At 41.3% G+C, this 20,722-nt stretch overlaps 1 protein-coding gene across 1 annotated transcript in view; it reads right to left on the reverse strand.

Moving 5' to 3' along the window:
• Nucleotides 1–20,470, reverse strand: part of tmem132e (transmembrane protein 132E) — a 293,081-nt gene extending 272,611 nt beyond the window's left edge. The window contains exon 1 of the mRNA XM_066660166.1: nucleotides 19,148–20,470. Coding sequence (XP_066516263.1) covers nucleotides 19,148–19,208 — 61 coding nt within the window. The 5' untranslated portion in view covers nucleotides 19,209–20,470. The remainder of the gene's footprint in view (nucleotides 1–19,147) is intronic.
• Nucleotides 20,471–20,722: the final 252 nt, after the last annotated feature.

Below are 20,722 nucleotides of genomic sequence, written 5' to 3' on the forward strand. Positions count from 1 at the left end.
GGTATTATTGCAGTCTAACAGTGTAAAGTTAACACTGGAGAATGGTGATAAACGTTCTCAAGCGAAGATTATTGCATGAAAGCAGCAGTATTAAAACAGAAGATGTGCCTGATGGGGAGCACTCTAATTGCCTGTGGGAAGATACACTGGGAATGTACAGATAGATACTGTTTATATACATGCACAAAATTGGGTAGATTTATTTGTTACATTATTTATTTTATACAAAATCAGGATCTTTGTAAATTACTGTTTACAAAATAACCAAAAACATTTACTTTGCTGCAATCGAATTTTCTTGAAATTAATTTTTCAGTGTTGTGTCGTATCAACAAGAATATCATGACTTCAAAAGTACTCTGATATATTGTGATATAATTTTAGGGCCATAATCGCCCACCACTGGAAGAGTCTGATTTTCACTGCACAGGAGTGCCCTTTGAGAACTAAGCGTTAGTGAAGCATTTTCTATGCTTCATCACCATTGATTCAACATACAGGGAGCTTGATAATTATCTGCCAAGTTGAGTCTAGTGTGTTGGCATAGGAGACAGATACACAGCTTTGAAAAGAACTGGAACATTTTGTATTTTAGTCACATTTTTACAGGACTGAAGTCCCAAAAATACATCGTCAAACTTTTTTTACACATTTTTTTCCATTGGGCAGAACACTGTAGGTAAGTTCTGATGAACAAACCCCAAGTTTTCTATGGCAGAAGAAAGTTTGAAAATATATATATAAAAAGGTTTTGTAAGTGAGGTTCTTCTCAAATCACTGGGTACATCCAGCTATTTCTGGAAATGTTTAAGCTTTGGGCAGTACAGCTTACTCTGCACCTCAGGAATGACACTGTAACTGAAAAATCTACAGCGCCTTTCGTGAGGGGGTGGGGAGTGTGGGGTTAACACTGCTATTGAAAATAAGTCCTAATTGTTGAAATTTCTGCACTTGACAACAGTAATGGTGCTCAAGCTGTGATCAAAATATCTGAGCTGAAATATTTTACTAAAGAAAAGGAAAAAGAAAATGCACTTCGGGTATTTGAGCATTCGTCTTTGTGATGAACCTCCCTCGCGAATCATGCCTAAGATTTCCTCCTTTGTAGTGAGCAAGGCAAGTATTCAATCCAAAGTTTTTGACATCATATTCCCAGAATTACCTCTGTCGTGATGCAAAGGATCTCCTGGGATGCCGTGTAGGCAGAACACAAAGAATGTAATAGGATTTCTGAGAAAGGAGGTTTGGTACTGGTCAGCAATTTGAAGGCAATACCTCGGTTACTAAAACATTTTTCCACCTCAAACTCAGCACTGTGAATGACAATAAGACTCAACACATTATCTCACCATACTGTGCCCACAATGATATCACACTAGTCATACATTGATACTCAATATATACTCAATCCTCTATGACAAATCACAATTAGGGTTGGGTGGTATAAAGGTAATACTATATGCCACTGTATATAACAATGTTAATGGTATATGTATAAGGAAAAATGAGGCCACTCGTGCATTTAAGTGAACCACAGGGAGCAGGCACTCTGGGAGCTCACTGACCGGTGATGTCATGATCTGAAAATTGGTGGGGATTAAAAACACAAGCCCACCGTATATATAAGTTTAGTGCAGACTTCTCAGACACTTCAGTCGACATATTCAAGCTTTATCCGCTAAACGTGTCTGATTTGAGCCTTAGTATGCCGAAACGTGGTCTGTGCTGAGGTGTTTTTCCTGTTAGCTCACTTATCTAAACCTAGCTAGCTGACTTCACTTCTAAAAAGTGCAGACCCTGTCTTACTTTGCTTATTTCTGAACTTCTCTGTTCCTTTAGCACTCATCACTGATGTCCAGTGTGTGGGTGTGCACTGTTGGATGTCAAACACAACTCAGCTTTCTGCTGATATATGAGGCTTGACACAGCCCAACAGTGTGGAGTCATGACGTAGTGGCTGTAGTAAGTCAATTATGAGGGGGAGAACCTGCATGTTTCACTAAAAATATCAATAATCAGCACAGTATTGAGAATGCATCAGAAAAAAAAGGTGATGCAATACATTGCTGTATCGATATTTTGTCTCACCCCTAACAGTTATTACTGTAACTTAGCTCAAACATATAAAAACACCCTTCAATTCAGAAGATACGAGATTTGATAACACAGTATACCTTTCCTGGTAATGTGCCTATTTGGCACATTCCCAATGTTAGTCTGGGCCATCATTTTCAGCATTTCTGAATCACGCAGCTACGACTCCAGCGCTCCTTGATGCTCATCAATACAGGCACATAAACACAGTAAATGGCCTTTACTTCAACCATAGCTGTCTCTAGCTAGAATCTGCACCTGTCTTTGTCAAATCCTTACCACACTCGCTGCTTTGTGATGCAGAGAATGCACAGATTTCTGGCCAGAAAAGCGCTCGAGATGTACTTGTGTTCGCTGGGATGTTGCGATGCAGTAAATAAGGCTGTTTGGAGAGCACTGCACACAAGAGAAAAACAGGCCCCCGCGCTGGAAGGCAGTCGGCGCCTCTTAATATCACTGCCTTTCCATTTCCTCTCTATCTGGCCATCAGCATGAAATCTCAGATATAGATTCAGGCTTGTGTAACCAGACGTTAATATATACTCTTTTGCAGGCGTATGGTGAAGCAGGGTTGGGGGTTGTGAATGCTAGACGTTGTGCCAGTTTTAATAAGCACCGTGGGACTAAAACATCTTAAACAGCGAGGCATTAAAATACATAGCACAGGACTCTTTTCATTCAGCCTTATCACCGTCACCTTGTTTACAAATCACAGCAGGACTGCAGAATGGATTTTTTTTCCTTTTCTCTAGGCGAGCAAAACGGAAAATGAAGATGAGAAAAAGAGTGCTGAGGGAGGGCAAAGTAGTGGGATTCAAGAAGGAGAGGAAGAAAGAGGCAGGGTGAGAGAGAGAGGGTGAGAGAGAGAGAGAGAGAGAGAGAGAGTAATAAATCTAGGACAAGCAGTGACTATAGGGTGAAGGGTGGGCTTGCACTCCCTCTGAAGCTCAGCCGTAAACAGAGGATGAGATCGAAGTGGAGAGAGGCTGAGGGTGAGAGAGAGAGAAAGAAAAAAAAAAAATAGCCTGAGCTCAGGAAATACACACACCTTGTTGATAATCCCTACACACAGATCACACATAGCCAGGAAAGGATTTGCTACACCACCACACTCTGTACAGATGAATTACTATAAAGCCAGGAGGAGGTTGCCTCCCCTGAGAGCTGGCCATGTTGAATAATTAAACCATAAACATAGATCAGCAATTATTAAATATCGTAGGTATTCTACTCCCAGTGCCGACTGAGCCCCATGCATTTGTTCCTCAGTAGATATTTCTGAGAGATGACTATTTTCACAAATGGCTTCTGCTCCTCGCTCCTGGGCCCTCGTGCTGAACTGAACTGAGGCTCATTGTCATTTAAAGGAACAGGCGCTGAGATCGGCCAATCTGAACTGGGCCGTTTAGAACGAGGGAGAACGCCACTGTGGGCTTTGATAAAAAACGTCACAGCATTTCATTAAAAGCACAGGGAGCTTGTGGAAAGGGTCTATAATTGGTACCCTCTAACAACTATGTAAAACCTAGGCAGGCACTACACCTGTCCCCATGTTTGAAAGACAGCTCCACACTTTCTTCAGACCTAAAATAAAAACAAATGTGAGCTCAGCTGTGGCTTGGAGATGTTACAGATGGCGAGTTTGTGTTGGACATGAAGTCTGACAATTCTCTCTGGTCAATCACCATGGCAAGGTTTACACATCACGTTTTTGTACCTACTTGGCTTTTTTGGAACCATGAGTGAGCAGGTAGTAAAAAAGTGCCCAGTTCCAGGAGCCGAAATGGAAAACCAACCAGAGTATGTTGGTACCATACCATGGAAATGTGATATTAATCAAGGACTTTACATTTAAAACTACACTCGCTAATGTCTTTTCCTGCTCATGCTTAATACAGCCATCTCTTGCATTATGTACAGTTCTGTTGTTTTACATCCTGCCTTTTCAGATTCATACATTTTACTTCTATTTTACCAATTACTAAATTGGGACTGAAAGAGCACAGAATATGAATTTTATTGTTCAGTTTCATTGCTACCTCACCATTTTACTGAGCCTATGACAATAACACCTTTGAAACTGGAGTCTAAAGAGCTAGTAATTGCACAATTGCACTAATGTGGAAGAGAGTGTAGTCCTTGTATGAAAGATGAAAAACAAGTTTCAGACGACAAAAGAGCAGGCTCTTGGGGGAAGGGGGTCCATCATTACACACAAAAGGTATAACTGGCTTACTCGCTCAAAATGAACAGGACTTCAACCTCCCCTTACCTCCACTTTCCATCATCATATTCAACACTAGCTGGCTTTTTAGCCTAGGTAACTGAAATGAGTGCTCTCCTCCAACCATTGTGAGCAACACTGACATGTAGGCAGCAGACTGTGACCAGACAATGGAAGAAGCTTGTAGTAGACTTCACCCACTCAGCTTGACAGCATCATTCAACAGGGTCAACCTAGGGAACCCAGACAGCTTCCAATCTTCCTTGCCCCTTTCCATCTATGGATAACCCTGGTGTGAAAGCAATCATTGGACACGGGTTGAGTTTAGACTTTTAAAAAAATATAATTTTTTTTTTTTTTTTTAATTTAGGACTTTAGGATGCCTAAGCTGCGCAGACATGCTTTCACATCTGCTTGCTGCCACAGAGCTGAAGGCAAATGATCACAAAGTCTTCAGAAAGAGCAAGACACTCAATATCTATGAGGAAGCGCGTATCAAGGCGATCCCTCATTCGCGTGCACAGACCGAGCACAATGCTCCAGTAAATCTGCAATAAACACACACTCCTTTTCTGAGAATCGGCGCAAGGAAGAAAGTGGCATAGCTGGAAGCGGCTGAACGTTATCCGCTCATTAACACTCCGCAGGTTTTGGCAGTGCTCCTCGTCCTCCTCCTCCTCCCTCTCCACTCCACATATTTGAGACATTCCAGCGCTGTATCTATGGCTACATGTGCTCGGTGAGAAAGGGAAAAAAAATTCCACAAGTGCATTCAATCTTCTTCTAATAAAAGCTGTTTTGTCAACGGGAGTGTGAAACTCATTTCATTTAGGAGAGGGGCAGAGGCATGGGGGGTTACCTGGGTTTGATGGCACCCCCCACTACGTCCTACACACAAAACTATAAATAAATAAATTAAATTATGAAACACCTGCAAAAGACAATGTTAATAAGGCAGAATGGTCCCCAGGTGTGGCAATTACTTCGTAACAAATTACATTATCGGCCGAGCCCGGCCAGGTGCGGAACGATGAATGTACGTTGCTGCTTATCCTCTCGCGTCAAGCTTTTTTGATGAAGCTGTGATGCCGTGCCGCAGCTGGAGATACTGTTTAGCTTGGGGAGGGGGACGTATATCAAAGTGTGGGACACAAATAAAACAGACTGGGAAATTGAATGAAGGTGTTAATGTTGGGATGTGTTCAGAGGTGGGTGGAGTGACCTCAAGCCATTTCTTAAGGAAAGTATTATTCCATGGTTTAAAGAAAGAGACAGTAGAAAAGTTATTCTCAAAAATGAGAAGCACAACACAGCACTGTCAGTAACTTCCAGAACATCTGTGTTTTCTTTTGTATATTTTATAGATTGAAAGTACTGAATGCCGATTAATTGTCCAGTCCTGAACCAATCACAATCCAGCATACAAACAAAGCAGGTCATGTTCTGTGGACTCATTTGCAGCTACTTCAGATATTTCTAAAGTTTGTTTCATTCTTTTTCATATTACTGGGTGAAAGGGCGGTATATTTCATTATCAATATTTTATTATATGCAAGTACATCTATCCTCTGAGTGTGGGCATAAATGCAAACTGGGGGAGAAGATTTGTGGGGGGGAAGCAGTATCTAGTAAAGCAGTGAAGAAAGAAAGCAAGAAGGAAAGGATTGGTGAATTCTGAGACTCAACTCCTAGGCTACAGCTGCTTCTCCCGTCAAGTCGAGACACATGTGGAGGCGGAAGGCATTAGAGAGAGAGAGAATGTGTGTGTCAAGAGTCACAGTGGAGTGAGCCACTGCAGGGAAATGTTACATGAGCCAGTGTGTAGTGATATGTCAGCAGTTATAAGAACGAAAGAGTCCATCTGCACACAACACTCATCAGAGGGAAGGCATACAATCATGGCCAGCTACAAAGACAGTGCTGACCCCTCAGCACACACATGTCCAGCTCTTAGCAAACCCAAAATATTACATAAACAAACAAACAAACTGACCAAGCAGATTTCAAACTGGAACAAAGAACAACACTCTAAACAAAGGCTTCCAAATGGCTCTAACTAAACACGATGAATAAACAGACTCCACAGCTGCTGCATTTAAGGTGGAATGGTGAATTTGAACAAGAAGCCAACAGAAGTTCTGTGGAACTACAAATGGTTCCCTGGGTCCAAAACAATAAAAAGTCATACTTAGCCTTCCAAACCTAATCCTTGCTTTCAATAATTCATTCCAAGGAATTAACCTGTGCTAACAGCAGCAGAACCTCTGCCATTTGCAAGAACCAAGTCCTATCACCTCTCTGCTGGGTGATGCAGCTGAACTAAGGGAGGTGGCGCCACAGGCAGCACGAGAGCATACAGTGGCATGAAAAGATGGTTAAAGGCAAACCACAAGAGTCCATCAGTTCCTCCAACTCATATGTTTCTTGACAGCAAACTAGACCCAGGTACCTAAGATTGCAACTGACTACACAGCAGGGACGTATACAAAAGGACTGCTTTATTTTAATTTACACTTAAAACCTAGTTTAAACATGGCCACTGGAATGAGGGGGATCAGTTTACAGAGCATACTCTCAATTGCCAATGCAAAACATTTGTGTGGATTCTGTGATGAATGAACCAATAGAAATGCTCCAAAATCACTTTGAATAATATTTTTACTGCAAGTTAAAAAGGTATTTTTTCCTCTTCTCCTGTAAATGTACTAATTTTGGAGATACATTTTTTTTCTACTGGACAGCGATGATATACTGGTGCATTCAGGGACTATCCTCTTCTAAAGTTACATAGTGTACTTTCTGCAGTGCTGAGTCTGGAGTGGTAACAACAGAGTGTCTATTCTTCCTATTACATGGCAGTGAAACATCACAATGATACTGCAGCTGTAATTTTAAGGTAAAAATACTACCCAGCATTCATTTAAATGTTGGTAGCTACTTTTTTGGAGCTGAAGTCTCACAGGGCACAAAGAATTTTTTTTCGCTATGTCGACTAAAACAAAGCACTCCAGCAGAACTGTCAGCTTTAACTCAATCAACTCAGCCATGTTTTCCACATCATTAGCTGCATCTGGGTGAAGCATGCCTTTTTGAAGGAACTTGTTGGCAAAGAAAAGACTGGAGACATCACTTCTGATTATGCTTAGCCATATGGCTTCTACACTCATCAGAAAGTTGCTGCTACTTGGAGAAAGGCTACAAAGTTTCAAAATACATACATGCCTACAGCACTTGGAGAACCAGAAAAAACTTAAAAAGGGTGAAATGTTGTCAACGTACAGGATTAGCAAGAGGTCAGTCCTGGGAATGCAAGTGTTCTCTTTCTACCAAACGAGATGTGACTAAACTCAACCAAGCTTGTTCATATTTAAACAGCTCCAGCCTTTGAAGTTGGCTTCAGATATCAATAATTTCCATGGACGCCAACGTGTGTAGTCTTGGACAGCCAGTAACTAAAAATTTGGAAGAGGAACCATGCCTGACAGTAAACTGCCCCGCATAGATCTGGGTCTTGGGAGATACGGGAGGTCAGAGGCCGTGTACACAGTGCAATGTTTGGTCTCATACACCCAGAAGACACAAGTCTTGTTGAGTTAGGTAGTCAAGAACTGCTGTTTCATGAACTGTTTTTTGCTTGAAGGCATCTCACATGTTGCTTCTCTAACATCTGCCTAAATGCAATTTCATTTTACGGTACAGTAGACATTAAAGAAGGAAGGAAAACATTACAGAAGAGGTCTTACACCCATGGTGTTTATGCTGGCAGGGTTTTACTGGTGTGTTTACTGTGCTTTACTTACTACACTTGCATAACTGGATGCTGGAAAAAGAGATGTATTTTTGGCATTAATGGGAAGTTACCATTTTTTTTATTATTATATCTGATGATAACTTGGAGCAGGCCAAAGATTTTATCACAATTAATTCTTCTATATGGATTAATCCCAATATTCAACATGGTATAAAATTAAGTAACACTATTATGTTTGTTAAAGAACATCATTTTATGAATTCAGACAAAATTCACCAAATGCACATTATTCTACAACATTAAACTATTATTTTTTTACTGTTATTATTATTATTACTACTATTAAGCACAAAATAAATGCTCACATTATGCAAACTATTCAAATCCATAAGTAAAAAGTTCAGTGGAATTATGGTATCATTTTGTTTACCCTCACCTAGACAATGAAATATTTACTTACCACAGGAAGTGTCCTGTGTCATATAAACATTCTCAGGGCACTGACATGAATTAAGGATTATTTATAAAAAAAAAAAAAAATTTTAAATTCCCAATACAAAGTTCTCAATTGTTATCCTTTTGCATTGAATGTATTAGAGGGCTTTAGGCTACTGTAATAAAACTGTGCGTTTTATTCATTTTAATTACCCAATAATAATTAAATAAGTATTTATTCAATCTTCAGGTTACAATTAAAAACACGTTTAGGCGTGGACACAGCAGAATGAGCTACCACAGTATGTTTAAAAAGTGCATATCTCTGTTGTCAAAAAAAAAATTATAATTTCCATAATCTACCACATTACTGGAACACAGCAACTGGCACCTGTCCTTCATACTGTGTGAACATTTCATAATGAATAAACTGATAGAAATGCTGCAAAACGAATTTAAATATTTTTATATTGACTTCCATTAAAGTTTACCCTTCTCCGGTACAGTTAGTATTTTGCATTATTATGTTCTCCTCTGGACAGTGAGGATATTTGGAAGTTGTACACTAAATAATGGATGTCTACATATGACATGTTCAGAGGCAGAGAGTAAGAGACTGTGTGCATGTGTGTTTTCCCACTTTTTATTCTTTTTTTTTTTGCAGAAGGAAGTGTGATTTGGGTGGCAGCTTGAGGGGAAATTTCTTCAGATAAAAAAGTACGATGTGTGATTTACTGTGGTTCTGAGTCGTAGGCATGTGGCGTCCCTGTGCTGGCGGGTTTGATTTCCCAGGGGTGCTAGTGCTTATTTCAGGGATTTGGAGTCCTCATCCCTCACCCAAGCAACATGCTTGTCTCGGGTTAATCCGTTTCTACCAGAGGAGGTGTCACAATCTCGGCACTGCCACATCTTTACTCAACAATAAAAATGGCTCATAATGCCGTGGCCTGTCCTTCTGTGGGAAGCCATTTCTCGCCAAGACTCTTCATCTTCTGTTTGCCATACTCTGATGTCAGCAGACATAGGCTTTACAGTGTGGCCATATTCACAATTCATTATTTGTAGTCATGAGCATGCATTCCCAACCTCAGGAATGAAACGAAGATTAAGTGTATCAGGTCAACTACTGGCTTATGTGAGAATTTCTCAAGTCTTGTTTTGTACCACAGTTTCCTTCAGTCTTACTTGACAGGAGGCTTGAGAAAATAAGAGAGGCTACAGGAATCAAAGAGTAGAGGGCCTACCGTGGCACCATGAGCCGAAATCGAATCGAAGGGCGGCTAGCAATTCCCACCTCTTGTCAGTATTTACATGGCACTGCATCAAGACTTTTGTGTGAGCTGTATTGCGCTGACAGATCTCTGCACTTCCCAAGCTCCTGCTGTTGCCAGGCATTACTGCAGCACTTTGAATGGTGCTGGGAAGCAGACAGCAGATTCCGGCACACCCGTGCTTGGAAATGTGACTGGGATAAACAGATAAATCGGCCATTCACAGCTCTGGCGTCACAACACAAGGCACCTGGAGCGCCTTTTAGAGTGAGAACACATCCAACATCAACAAATAGGGTGTGAACATCAGTTAGGTCACTGCTGAGCAAGACCTAATACTAAGATGGGAGGCATGTTCAAAGTGGCAGAGGGCTCCAGGGAAGTGTATCGCTTCTACAAAGTGGTTTTCCCTCCAAATATATAAATGGGCCCCTTTGGTGACTTCCAATGAAGGATTCTGCTTTTTATAAAACAATCTGTCTGTTTTACAAATGATCTAGCCTCATGCTGCTTGAATGAGGAGAGGGAGGGTCAACATACCCACCCAGAGAGCAAGGACAGTTAGGTTCTCTTAGGACTTCCAGCTGCAGATGGTGATGCATCACTTTGGATAGAATTTTAATTCTGATTCAAAGCCCTGTTTTTCATCTTCAGCCTTTGAGGTGACAGCATACCCTGCTGTTTTATTTGCAACGCAGAATCTTGTTCACCTGGGATAAGACGATGTGAAGTATGCTTCGGCACTTTTGAAAAGGAGCTTTGTGGGGCCTAAGCATTTTATTTAAAAACTTCCAAAGTGTAGTCATGCTCCAGGGAGTCAGAGTTGGACTTTTAGTGTGCATTTACTGCTGCTCTCAGGGCACGGTGGGCACCAGGGTGGACAAGAACCCTCTACTACAGACAAGAAGAATGAGCTCTGGTTCCACCTGGAAGGCAATTATTCTATTTCCATGCCTCATCCCTCATACACATTGCCAACTTCTGAATGGACAGCTTTAAAGAAACACTTCACCAAGAAAACAGCTACAAAAGCTAAAAAGATACAATATAAAATGCCTTTTAAACAAACACTTCTTACAGCTCCTCTTTATTCCAGTCTGTTGCTGCACACAATTGGAACATACTTAAAAAAATAATAACATCAAATGTGCAGTGCTTTATTTCAATTTCAAATTTCAAGAATGACATATGGGATATTTTTAATTGCTTATCCATTAATTGTTGCCTAGATAGACAGATATATGGAGAATATTTGAATTTTAAATGATAATTACACATTACACAAATAAACACTTTAAAATACATTTGTAAACCTATTATATGAATACCAACAGTAAGTATTACACTCACTGGTGAAGCTCCACTGGAATAAAGTTGCCCTTTCATTGGCACAGTGGGAGCTTACATAAAATTCCAAAGTCTATCTTGTGAAGCTAAGCAACTGGAATGCAGTTTAATTCAAGCTTATAAAGCTCTGTAGACCGCTACACAATAATACCCTGTAAAGAGTTTATGTAGCCCATCTGATTTCACATGCAATTCTAGTATTTTACAAAGAAAAAGCACAGCAAAAACATCAAATCTCCTTTTACACCAACACTTGCCTCAATCTGTATACCTAGAAATGTGATAATCTTGGATTGCATAATACTGCTATTCCTGTTGCAAGAGGTTGCATGGCCATAGATAAACACATCCAGCTATACACCACGCTTTTCCTGTGTCTGTTTGGGACTGACCACTCACTAGCTTTGCGCTCCACACTGTCCGTCACTGGTGTGGGCTGAGGGATTTTCAAAAACAGCCAAGCACACAGTGTAAGATCCTGGTAGGCACTAATGAGTCACATCCACTGCCGAGGCCACCCTGACCCACTCTGCTCTAGAGCTTTGACAAGGGCTTCTGTCAAAATATCAAAACAGCATTGCACTATGAATATACAATATGAATATACAATATGGAACCAACACTTGCTCAAGTATATTTTGAGAAGTTTTATAGCATAATGATGCTTGTGAAGAACAGATTCTGCATTCATTCATATATATATATATATATATCAAATCAATGGTGTTATACTGACAATAAGAGTGACTGCTGACTGCTACTTAATGTCAAAGAAGGTCTACGTATGCTTAAGTTACACCATCCATGCCTCCTGCTGCGTGGAGATGGCTAATTTAAATAGCTGGACTGCAAGCTGTACCAATCCCCCATGTTAATGAGAAGCCTGGCCTGACTAGGGTGATGAACTGCACATGGCAAGCAGGGGTCTACTGCAGTGCAGCAAGAGACCAGAAAACCAAGATGGAAAAGAAAAAATAAAGCTAATACTCATAGTGGGAATCCAGTTGGCCTTCTGAGCGGGGCCATGGCTAATGTATGTGACTTCTTCCTCCAGATTTGTCACAGGAGCTATGGGGGTTGGGGGTGGGTGTAGAAAAGGGTGGACCACATAGAAGCAGCCAAGGATCGCCAGGGGGCAAAAATCTGGCCATATTTCTTCATCTTCCACCACAGTGAACACAGACCAATCTCCCACACTGAGGCAAGCGTCCAGTAGATGTCAATCATGCAGGATAAAACTGAGGCCCTGACACAAGCCTTCTGGTCCAATGACCCTTGTGCAGTCCAGTGACAAATTCTAATAGTGATGCACAAATTTGAACATTTGAGTGCGTATTCAAATCCAAATTTTTAAGGGACAAACGAAGTATGAAAAAAAATGGCAAAGTACATTCCAAGCCTCAAAGTTTTCCATTCGATCTTAAATGGCACAGCAGTTACTATCTGTGTTATGGCATCATAAAAGTGATGTCCACCAAAGGAGATGAGTATGTTTCCTCACCATATGCTGCTCTCTGGTCTGTGCACACAGGAAAAAGGTCCAGGCAACTCAGGCATTCTCTAACCGAGGAGTTGATGACATCCATAGGTGTGTAATATAGATTTATTTTTGCTGTTTCAGATGCATTACTTAAGGTGAAACGGACTACAAATTCAGGAGTGCGCTAACTGCATGAAAGTAACCAGATTAAACAACTCCACTTAAAAATTAGTTTCTGTGGTAATTCAAACACTAAATATAAATGCAGACAACTTAAACTTCAACCACAAACAAGCCACTATTGACTTCTTACTCAGACATACCTTTCCACCTTAAAAGATGCAAAGCTTTTGAATGAAAACACGTGAATGAAAAACGAGGTGGAGGGGGAGGTTGTTTTGCTGTGAGAACAGTCATTTTCTAGAATCACCCACATTGCCTTTAACAGTGCAGCAGATATGTACTTGCACCTTTTCTACTCCTTGCATGTTTTTCTATTCTATTCCTTGCACATGCTGCAGCAGTTCCATAATACTGACTAGGCACTGGTCAACCATTATTTATGCTTTCTCTCTCCTTTGTGGTTTTCAGTGGTTTATGTGGTTTACCTTAATTCTGATCAGAAAACCTGATTCACAGCACGACAGATGTTAATGCCCTTACTTTATGACAACTATAGACTATAAAGCAGATCTACCTTTGAAGTTGAGGAAGACAATGATAGTTCTACTCCAAAAATGAGGAGACATTTTTTTTTCAAAGCTAACCTATTTGTGTTCGCATTCTGGCAAACTCTCCTGCTCTCCCTAATTACTAGCCTCACAGAGATTTTGCAGACTAACAAAAAATCTCTCATCTGCTTTTATCATCTTCCCGCAGCTAAAGACAAGTTTCTTATTAATAAGCATCTCTTTTGTCAAGATACTAATCCCGCGCTGCTGGAGGGGGTACAGTGCTGGAGTGGAAACAAGAACAAAAAAAAATAAAGGTTAGAGCCTCCTGAGTCAGCCATTTCATCACAACTAGACTTATTAAAGACATTCTGAAAAGGCAAAGAACATCCAAAAATAATCTGCTAGATGTCAACAATCCATACTAGTCACTGGGATGTACCGCTCAGTTTATCCGAAAGCTGTCCACAACAGTTCCTGGAGTTCTATTCTCGTGAACTTTCGAGATACACTTAGCTGTAATGGTGTGCGTAGTGGGTACCAAAAACAATGCAGTATGAGGGCTCACCACAGCTCACCATTTCTCTCCCAGGCTTGATGGGTAGACAGATGGGTCAGACAAGATGCCTGCGGAGAGCCAATTTATCTTGCGTGACGTGAGGTCAACTTAAAACTCAAAGGGAGGACATTTTAATGACGCTAGAGTACACCCATCTAAAGCCATTAGGCCCACTTTCTGCTGATGTGAAAGAACGCTAGCACGTGCATTCATCCCGGCATACTTGGGAATTGCAGCAATTGTGATTAGAAAGGTCTCCTTTTCAAAGGGCAATGTGCAGTGCATGTAAACAACTTGTGTGTATGTGTGTGTGTGTGCTTTCAGAAGAAATGCCATTAAGCCCTTGAGCCTGTAGTGGGGGGTCTCCAGTCACGCTACATCTACAAGAACCAGTGCTCCACAAAGATGCCTTTCACTGCAAATCAGGGGCAGCATGCACAATGCCGCAGCAAGCACATCCTAATGCCATTACGTTATTGCTCCGTGATCTCCCGCTTGTGCTCCATAACTTGATGCTGCTGTTTGTGTCGCCAAAGAAAAATGGGGGAGAGGGGAGAGAAAAAAAAAACCTCCAATGCATTCCTCCAGCGCATTAATCTCTATGAAATAATTCTGCTCAGGAATTATCCACTGGATTTATGAAAATGTACATTCCATTCACATTCACTGAACCTATATTACAATAGTTATTTTATTTATTTATTTTGGTCTTTCTGTTGGAGATAAATTGTTCTGAAATTGACAGTCACAAGCAGAACCACAAAACAATTTGGGTAAGTCTTACTTTATGAATCATAAGCTCTGATGGAATATTCACTCATGTCAATTAGCAATGGATTAATATAACCTGGGGTTATTGTAAAATGACCAGTAAAATAGGTAAAAGGCACTGGGATCTTTTCTAAAGCAGGAGCACACACTCTGAAAAAATGACTTAAATTATTAGATTCAGACAGGACTACTATCACTATCACAGGACATACTCCAGTAATAGTTACATTTTCCCACTTTCACAAGAAAATCTAATCCCACCAGTAAACTGCATTATTACAATCTCAAATTGTACTGCAGGCATTTACAGTAGAACAGGCATAAATAGTTGTGGTCAGTCTGTAGCCTTCTTATAACCTGATCAATGTTACATCAGTAAAACATGAAGGAAACAACTTAAAGTTTACCGCTGCAATATCATTTAATGTTTAGAGCCATGGCTGAGGTTAATGGGGTGCTTTAAGAGAATACCAGACACCATTCATTTCATAGGTATTAAAATTTACAAAATGTAAGGGCACTGTGTTTTTTGGGGAGGGAATGTCTAAACCGCTTCCAGTTTTCAGACCACAAGCAAACAAGTTCCTGCTCAATATAGCCCTTAACTGTCAGGATCTACGTAAGGGTCCAGTGACAGAATTGACAAGTGAAAAAATAAAACGTCAGCTCAATTAGGAGGACTGTCAGGCACATTTACAGTCTCAGTTGTCATGAAGGAATAGCCACCCTAGAGGTGGTCTTACAATCATAACAGCGGAGCTCTGTGATGCTGAGCACAAATGCCGTGTCTTCTGGTTGGGAACACTAAGAACACAACAAAGCTATTCCTTACCAGATGATTTGGTTTTGCGGAAGGGGAGGAAAAGCAGCTCAGAAAGTTAAAGCTGGGAGCGCGGCACGGGTGCAACGGCAGGCGGATTAACAAACAAGTCGTCCCTAGAGAGCACAAGTCGTCTCAGGTTTGTTGATGTTTCAATGTTTACTCCTGTCTTGATCTATTCGGCTGGTGCCTGTCTGTCACTCCAAAAGCCTGTCATTACTGAAAGTGGAGGAGATGTGCATGTGCCGGCCCAATTTACTGTCTCATTGCATTAGCATCAAGCACGTATAAAAGCTGCCTGGATTACAAATGGCGCCACATGGAGAATCCTTATCTTTGTCTAGGCATGCATGCTTGAACCGGACAGCACCTGACATATGACATAATAAGCAAGAATGATGAGTGAGTCAACCCTGATTGTTGCTGCTTGTACTGCTTAAAGAGGGGATGGTTCTTCTTGACCCGTGATACCATGGGTTCTTCGGTGAATGAGTACTGCCTGCTCACTACTTGGCCTCTTTTCAACTGCAATGCAAATTGTTCTTAAGGCCATTCCATACCGATATGCGCTGTTGCCGATGCACTAGCCTGGTTCCAGTTTCGTTTTCCATTTCATTCCATGCTAAATCAGGAGCAGAAAGTGCATGCCATCTCGTGATATTTATGAGTTAGCATGCTAAATAAGTAGAGAACTGTGTATTTTTGGATTGTTTTTTACCTTTGTATGTATGTGTGTGTGTGTGTGTGTGTGTGTAAAGAAGCACTAATATTGCACTCCATGAATATCAAACCTAGGTGGCAAAAAGGGACTTGGCTGTGGATGCTTGCGGAATATGAGGCCAACAGGACGACTTGTGTGGTGTACGTGTGTTATAGCTACTAACACATCATTTAATCCACATTTGTTTTTTTAAATATAGGTTGAGATACTATTAACTCAACTGCTTAAAATAAAAGTTGCATTGTAGAAAAACCTGACAGTAACCCACATCATTTACGTCCTCCCTCAGAACATCTCTGTGGCCAAGAACAGGAAGGATTTGCATTAGAAGTCAGTACGCATTTCTTTAAGTATCTGATCATAATAACATTGGTGTTAGATGATGAGTTATAAATGCAACTCCATCTCAAATTAAAAATCATGGATGGGGCTCCATCACACTACAGATGACACCATTCCATAGCAAAGCCTGTGAAGGAAGGCCTTACTTCCATTTAGCCAACACTGGGAATGGGCAAAAGCTGCTGTCTGCACACACACACACAGAGGGAGAGAGAGAGAGAGGGAGAGAGGGAGATATTCAACAAAATGTTTAAGACATTCCTGTAACATATGCCCAACTCCGGTGACAGATGTTTGAACCATGCACCAGTGGGCAAGGACAAAGCTTAGTCAATATCATTCCTAGGAGTGAGTGGAACAATTTAGAATTATTTTGAACTCTACTTTGACATTTTGCTGTTTTCTAATTGGCCAAAATATGATACTGAAATGTTTATATGTATTATATATTTACAAGCACAGCTGCATCAACTATTGTCATTCTAAAAGAGGAATAAATTACAAAATATATATTATTTTCTAGAAATATATATCTATAATTAATTAATAATTAATAATTAATAATAATAATTAATCAGTATCCTGGCTGACACCCAATCAGAATGCCAGGTTCATATTTAACCATCATTCTCTTGTAATCTTATTTATGATGCCTTTCAAATCAGCCAGAGCCTGATACACACACACAACAGTCATCTGACAATTCCCTTTAGGGAGGAAGAGAGATGTTGCTCCCCCCAATAAAGCTCTTTTTTGTTCTTCTATGGTTTCAGAGGAAAATGTCAGCTAAGGGATGGAATTGAAGGAGACTTCAAGAGAACAGTTCAAAGCCACATCATCCCCAGTGTCAGTGACCGTCAAGTGGAACACGATAGGGCATATTTTATAAGCCAGAATTTTGACTGTGACATGTTATTTCGGAGGGTGTTTCAGCTGAGAAAGATCTGTGACCTAATTGGGAGGCCAAAAAGTTCAGAAAGATGTAACAATGCCATAGCCAGTTTGTAAAGAACAGGGTGAATTTTCCAGGTCAAATAAGAGAGCCATATTCTAGGGTCTAATTATAGAAAATCTATTCAAATTCACAGCAGAGAGGTACAGTAATAACTTTCATCAGTTGCACAAGGTGTCTCTGAACGTTTGCTGCTACAGCCTTTGTATTAGACAATGTATATCAAAGAGCATGTGCGTGGGCAGCTCTTATTTCTTTGTGCTACTGAACCGCGATGTAAATGAGATGTCAACTGGTAGGCAGATGTATTCTGAGCGAGCTGAATAGGTGACCATGATCTAGACAAATAATTAAAAAAATAATAATAATAAAAAAAATTGTCTCCTCCGACACTTATTAAAACAACTACCGCAGTGCATAGTGTGTATCAGCAGAAAAGGGCTACCTGGGACTTTGACCAAATGAGTGACAATGACCAAGACTAAAACTGTCAATGTCAACACAATCAAGACACTTCCCAAAAAGCCTACTCCGAAAATAGTCTCAGATTTCATACCTTACAATATCTGTGACAAACACTGCATTATTTGTCAAAAACCGAAGACAACACGAGGGAACTGAATTAGTTAACAAGACCATTATACACGGGTGACATGGGGATAATTCATCATTAGCATGATAGAGATTTTCACTCCAGCGCATATGTATCAACAAATTATGATGTGAATCCTATTCTCATTTTCTGCATTCCACCCACCCATCCAAACTATAAATAAAAAATTTTATTAAATTCAAAAAGTGGGCAGGAAAACCAAGTGCCCCAAAAGAAGTCATGATTTGCAACATTGGTGACTGTTAAAAACGTTACGTTTCATGAACAAATTAATAAATAAAAGTCTAAACTTCCACAAGCATTAGGCCAAACGAGCTTCAAACTATAAACAACTGAAACCATATTAAATGAATCACTTATAATTATTACATAGACAACTTTAGAGAAAATCAATAAATAACCCAGCCTCCTAAAATACTGGGGCATGTACAAAAACGCTTGTGAACTCTGTGGGATGAAGTGTAAATCAGAAACAAGTAAACACATGAATGAATGAATGAAAGTAACAGACTGGATTATAAGGCACACACATTAAGCATTACAGTTTGAAACTAAGTTTATCAAAGTAAACACAAAAACGTTGGGACGGGTATAGAAACGTTAAGCGTGACCCTCTCTCGTTTAACGCTTTTTTAATTAACTGTAAATCAAAAGGGTGTTGGGGGAGTCCTGGTGCGTGTGGCAGTGGTGTGCGTCTCCTCCGACAGAGCAGCAGCCCTTCACACGGTCCTGCTCCCACCTTGTGGGGAGTCGCTGCGCTTGAACGTGTGAAGAGAATGCGCTGCGTCCACGGCACCGACCGTAGTCACCACATCCGAACGGAACCGAACTTACCTCCGCACTGGAACCAGCTGATCACAGGCTGCACGCTGTTGGCATTTCTGTAAACCAAACATTTGCGGCGACCAAGAAGTCATTCCACCCCTGGCTAAAACTGCAGCTTCAAGCTCTTCGTGTGTGTGTGTGTGTGTGTGTGTGTGTTTGGAATTCCCAATCAGGACAGAATTGTTGCAGTCATATTTCTAAACGGGTATTTACTCGAGATTTTTGGTTGCAATTATCATAAGACAATTTAGACGTAGAGACGTCGACCTACCGTCTGAAATGAAGGTACATAGCAGCAGCAGAGTTCCCAAGCAAGAGCGTACAAATGACATCGTAGTTCCCCAGTAAATCCCTTGTTTTCGTTCCGAAAACAACTCTAAGCGGCCGACTGATCCGCTCCACAAAAACTGTTATCCTGCGACCCGCTGGGTTTCTGGGGTCTTCCGTCCCGCACTGTTTTTCCAAGCGAGAAGAATAACAAAATCACCTCAATATAACGGTGGTGGGAACTTCGCCGGAGGCTTCAACGTCCATTACGGACCGTGGCAAACCCGCAGAAAAGAAAGGTGAAGAGGCGAAATGGCAGTTGCCAAATAACTCTCCACGACCGGAGGTGGAGATAAAGACTCACACAGAGAGAGAGAGAGCCTGCGGCGGGGGGAAAAAAGTTATAAGCACCGAGGAGCTCTCGTTTCCCACGCGTCTCTTAACCATGCGCCCGCTTCACATAATCCACAACACCGCGGGATGTACCCGTCTCCATCCGGCGGCCAAGTTCAGAATGTAACCGCAGCACCAGCAGGTTCAACCGACGCGAAAAACGCGAGCACGGCGACAGAGACACTGTGGGAGTACGTTTGGTCGCGCGACCACCGTTTTCCCGCGCAGCCCTGAGGTAAATAGAGCTAGCTCGCTAGCGTACTTCACCACAATCCCCCTCCACGCTCACAAGGCTTCGCAGAGCAACAGACGCCGGGTAGCGTTACGAAAACACACCATGTCAAAAAAAGGGCTGCACAAAATGGCAAGTTTTTGTCGTGTAGCCTCAGTATGAAGGCGACGCAGTTCACAGAGCTTTAAAAATGATAGTCCGGCACAAAGTTGTCCAAGATCCAACAGCGCGTAGAAACACGTTCGCCACAACGGTCCTCCCAGATAAAACTCCCGCATAAATCTGGATTTAAAACAGCGGAGGTCCCTCAGAACTCGAAACAAGCCTTACAGCAGCCGCTGTTTCACAAACTGACACCTTATTTCCCTCCTTTTCCAACTTGTTCTTGTATCGGGACTCCTACCAGCCTGTGTTTTATCTGTAAGAAGTGTCCTCTTCCAGAGACCGTGTTTCTGAGCTAACGCTAATCCTAAACCGTTTCGTCCCTCGCTTCTCTCAGAGAAAGGTGCGAAAGCACCAGCAGCAGTTCGTCTTCAGTGCGAAGCTCAGTGGAAATAATTCACTTTTCAGCTTTTTTAAACGCTGGAAAACTGGTCTGCTTCGCCTACTAATACAGTTAATCTCTCTCTCCGCTGCAGAGAGCGCCTTTTCTGCCCTAAACGGGGCGACACTTCAACGTTTCTTCCAAGTGCCGGCTCTCAAAAAATCTCCTCACACACAGAGAGAGAGAGAGAGAGAGTTAGCAACCGAGATTGTCACGTGACTCAGCCCGCTGAAACCACTAGCCTCCCGCCGTTCATTTATTTACTCATCCTTCCTCTAAGCTGTAAGACGGTAAAAAGTTTACTGCGCTGAGTGCTTTGTGTTATTTTTCTGTCTGTAGGAATCTTAATTCCCGTGGATTTGTTCGCCTACGCGTGGAGATCACATGTATTTACGCCCACAAAGACCACC

Source organism: Hoplias malabaricus, chromosome 2 (assembly GCF_029633855.1).
Source record: "Hoplias malabaricus isolate fHopMal1 chromosome 2, fHopMal1.hap1, whole genome shotgun sequence".
Lineage (NCBI taxonomy): Eukaryota > Metazoa > Chordata > Actinopteri > Characiformes > Erythrinidae > Hoplias > Hoplias malabaricus.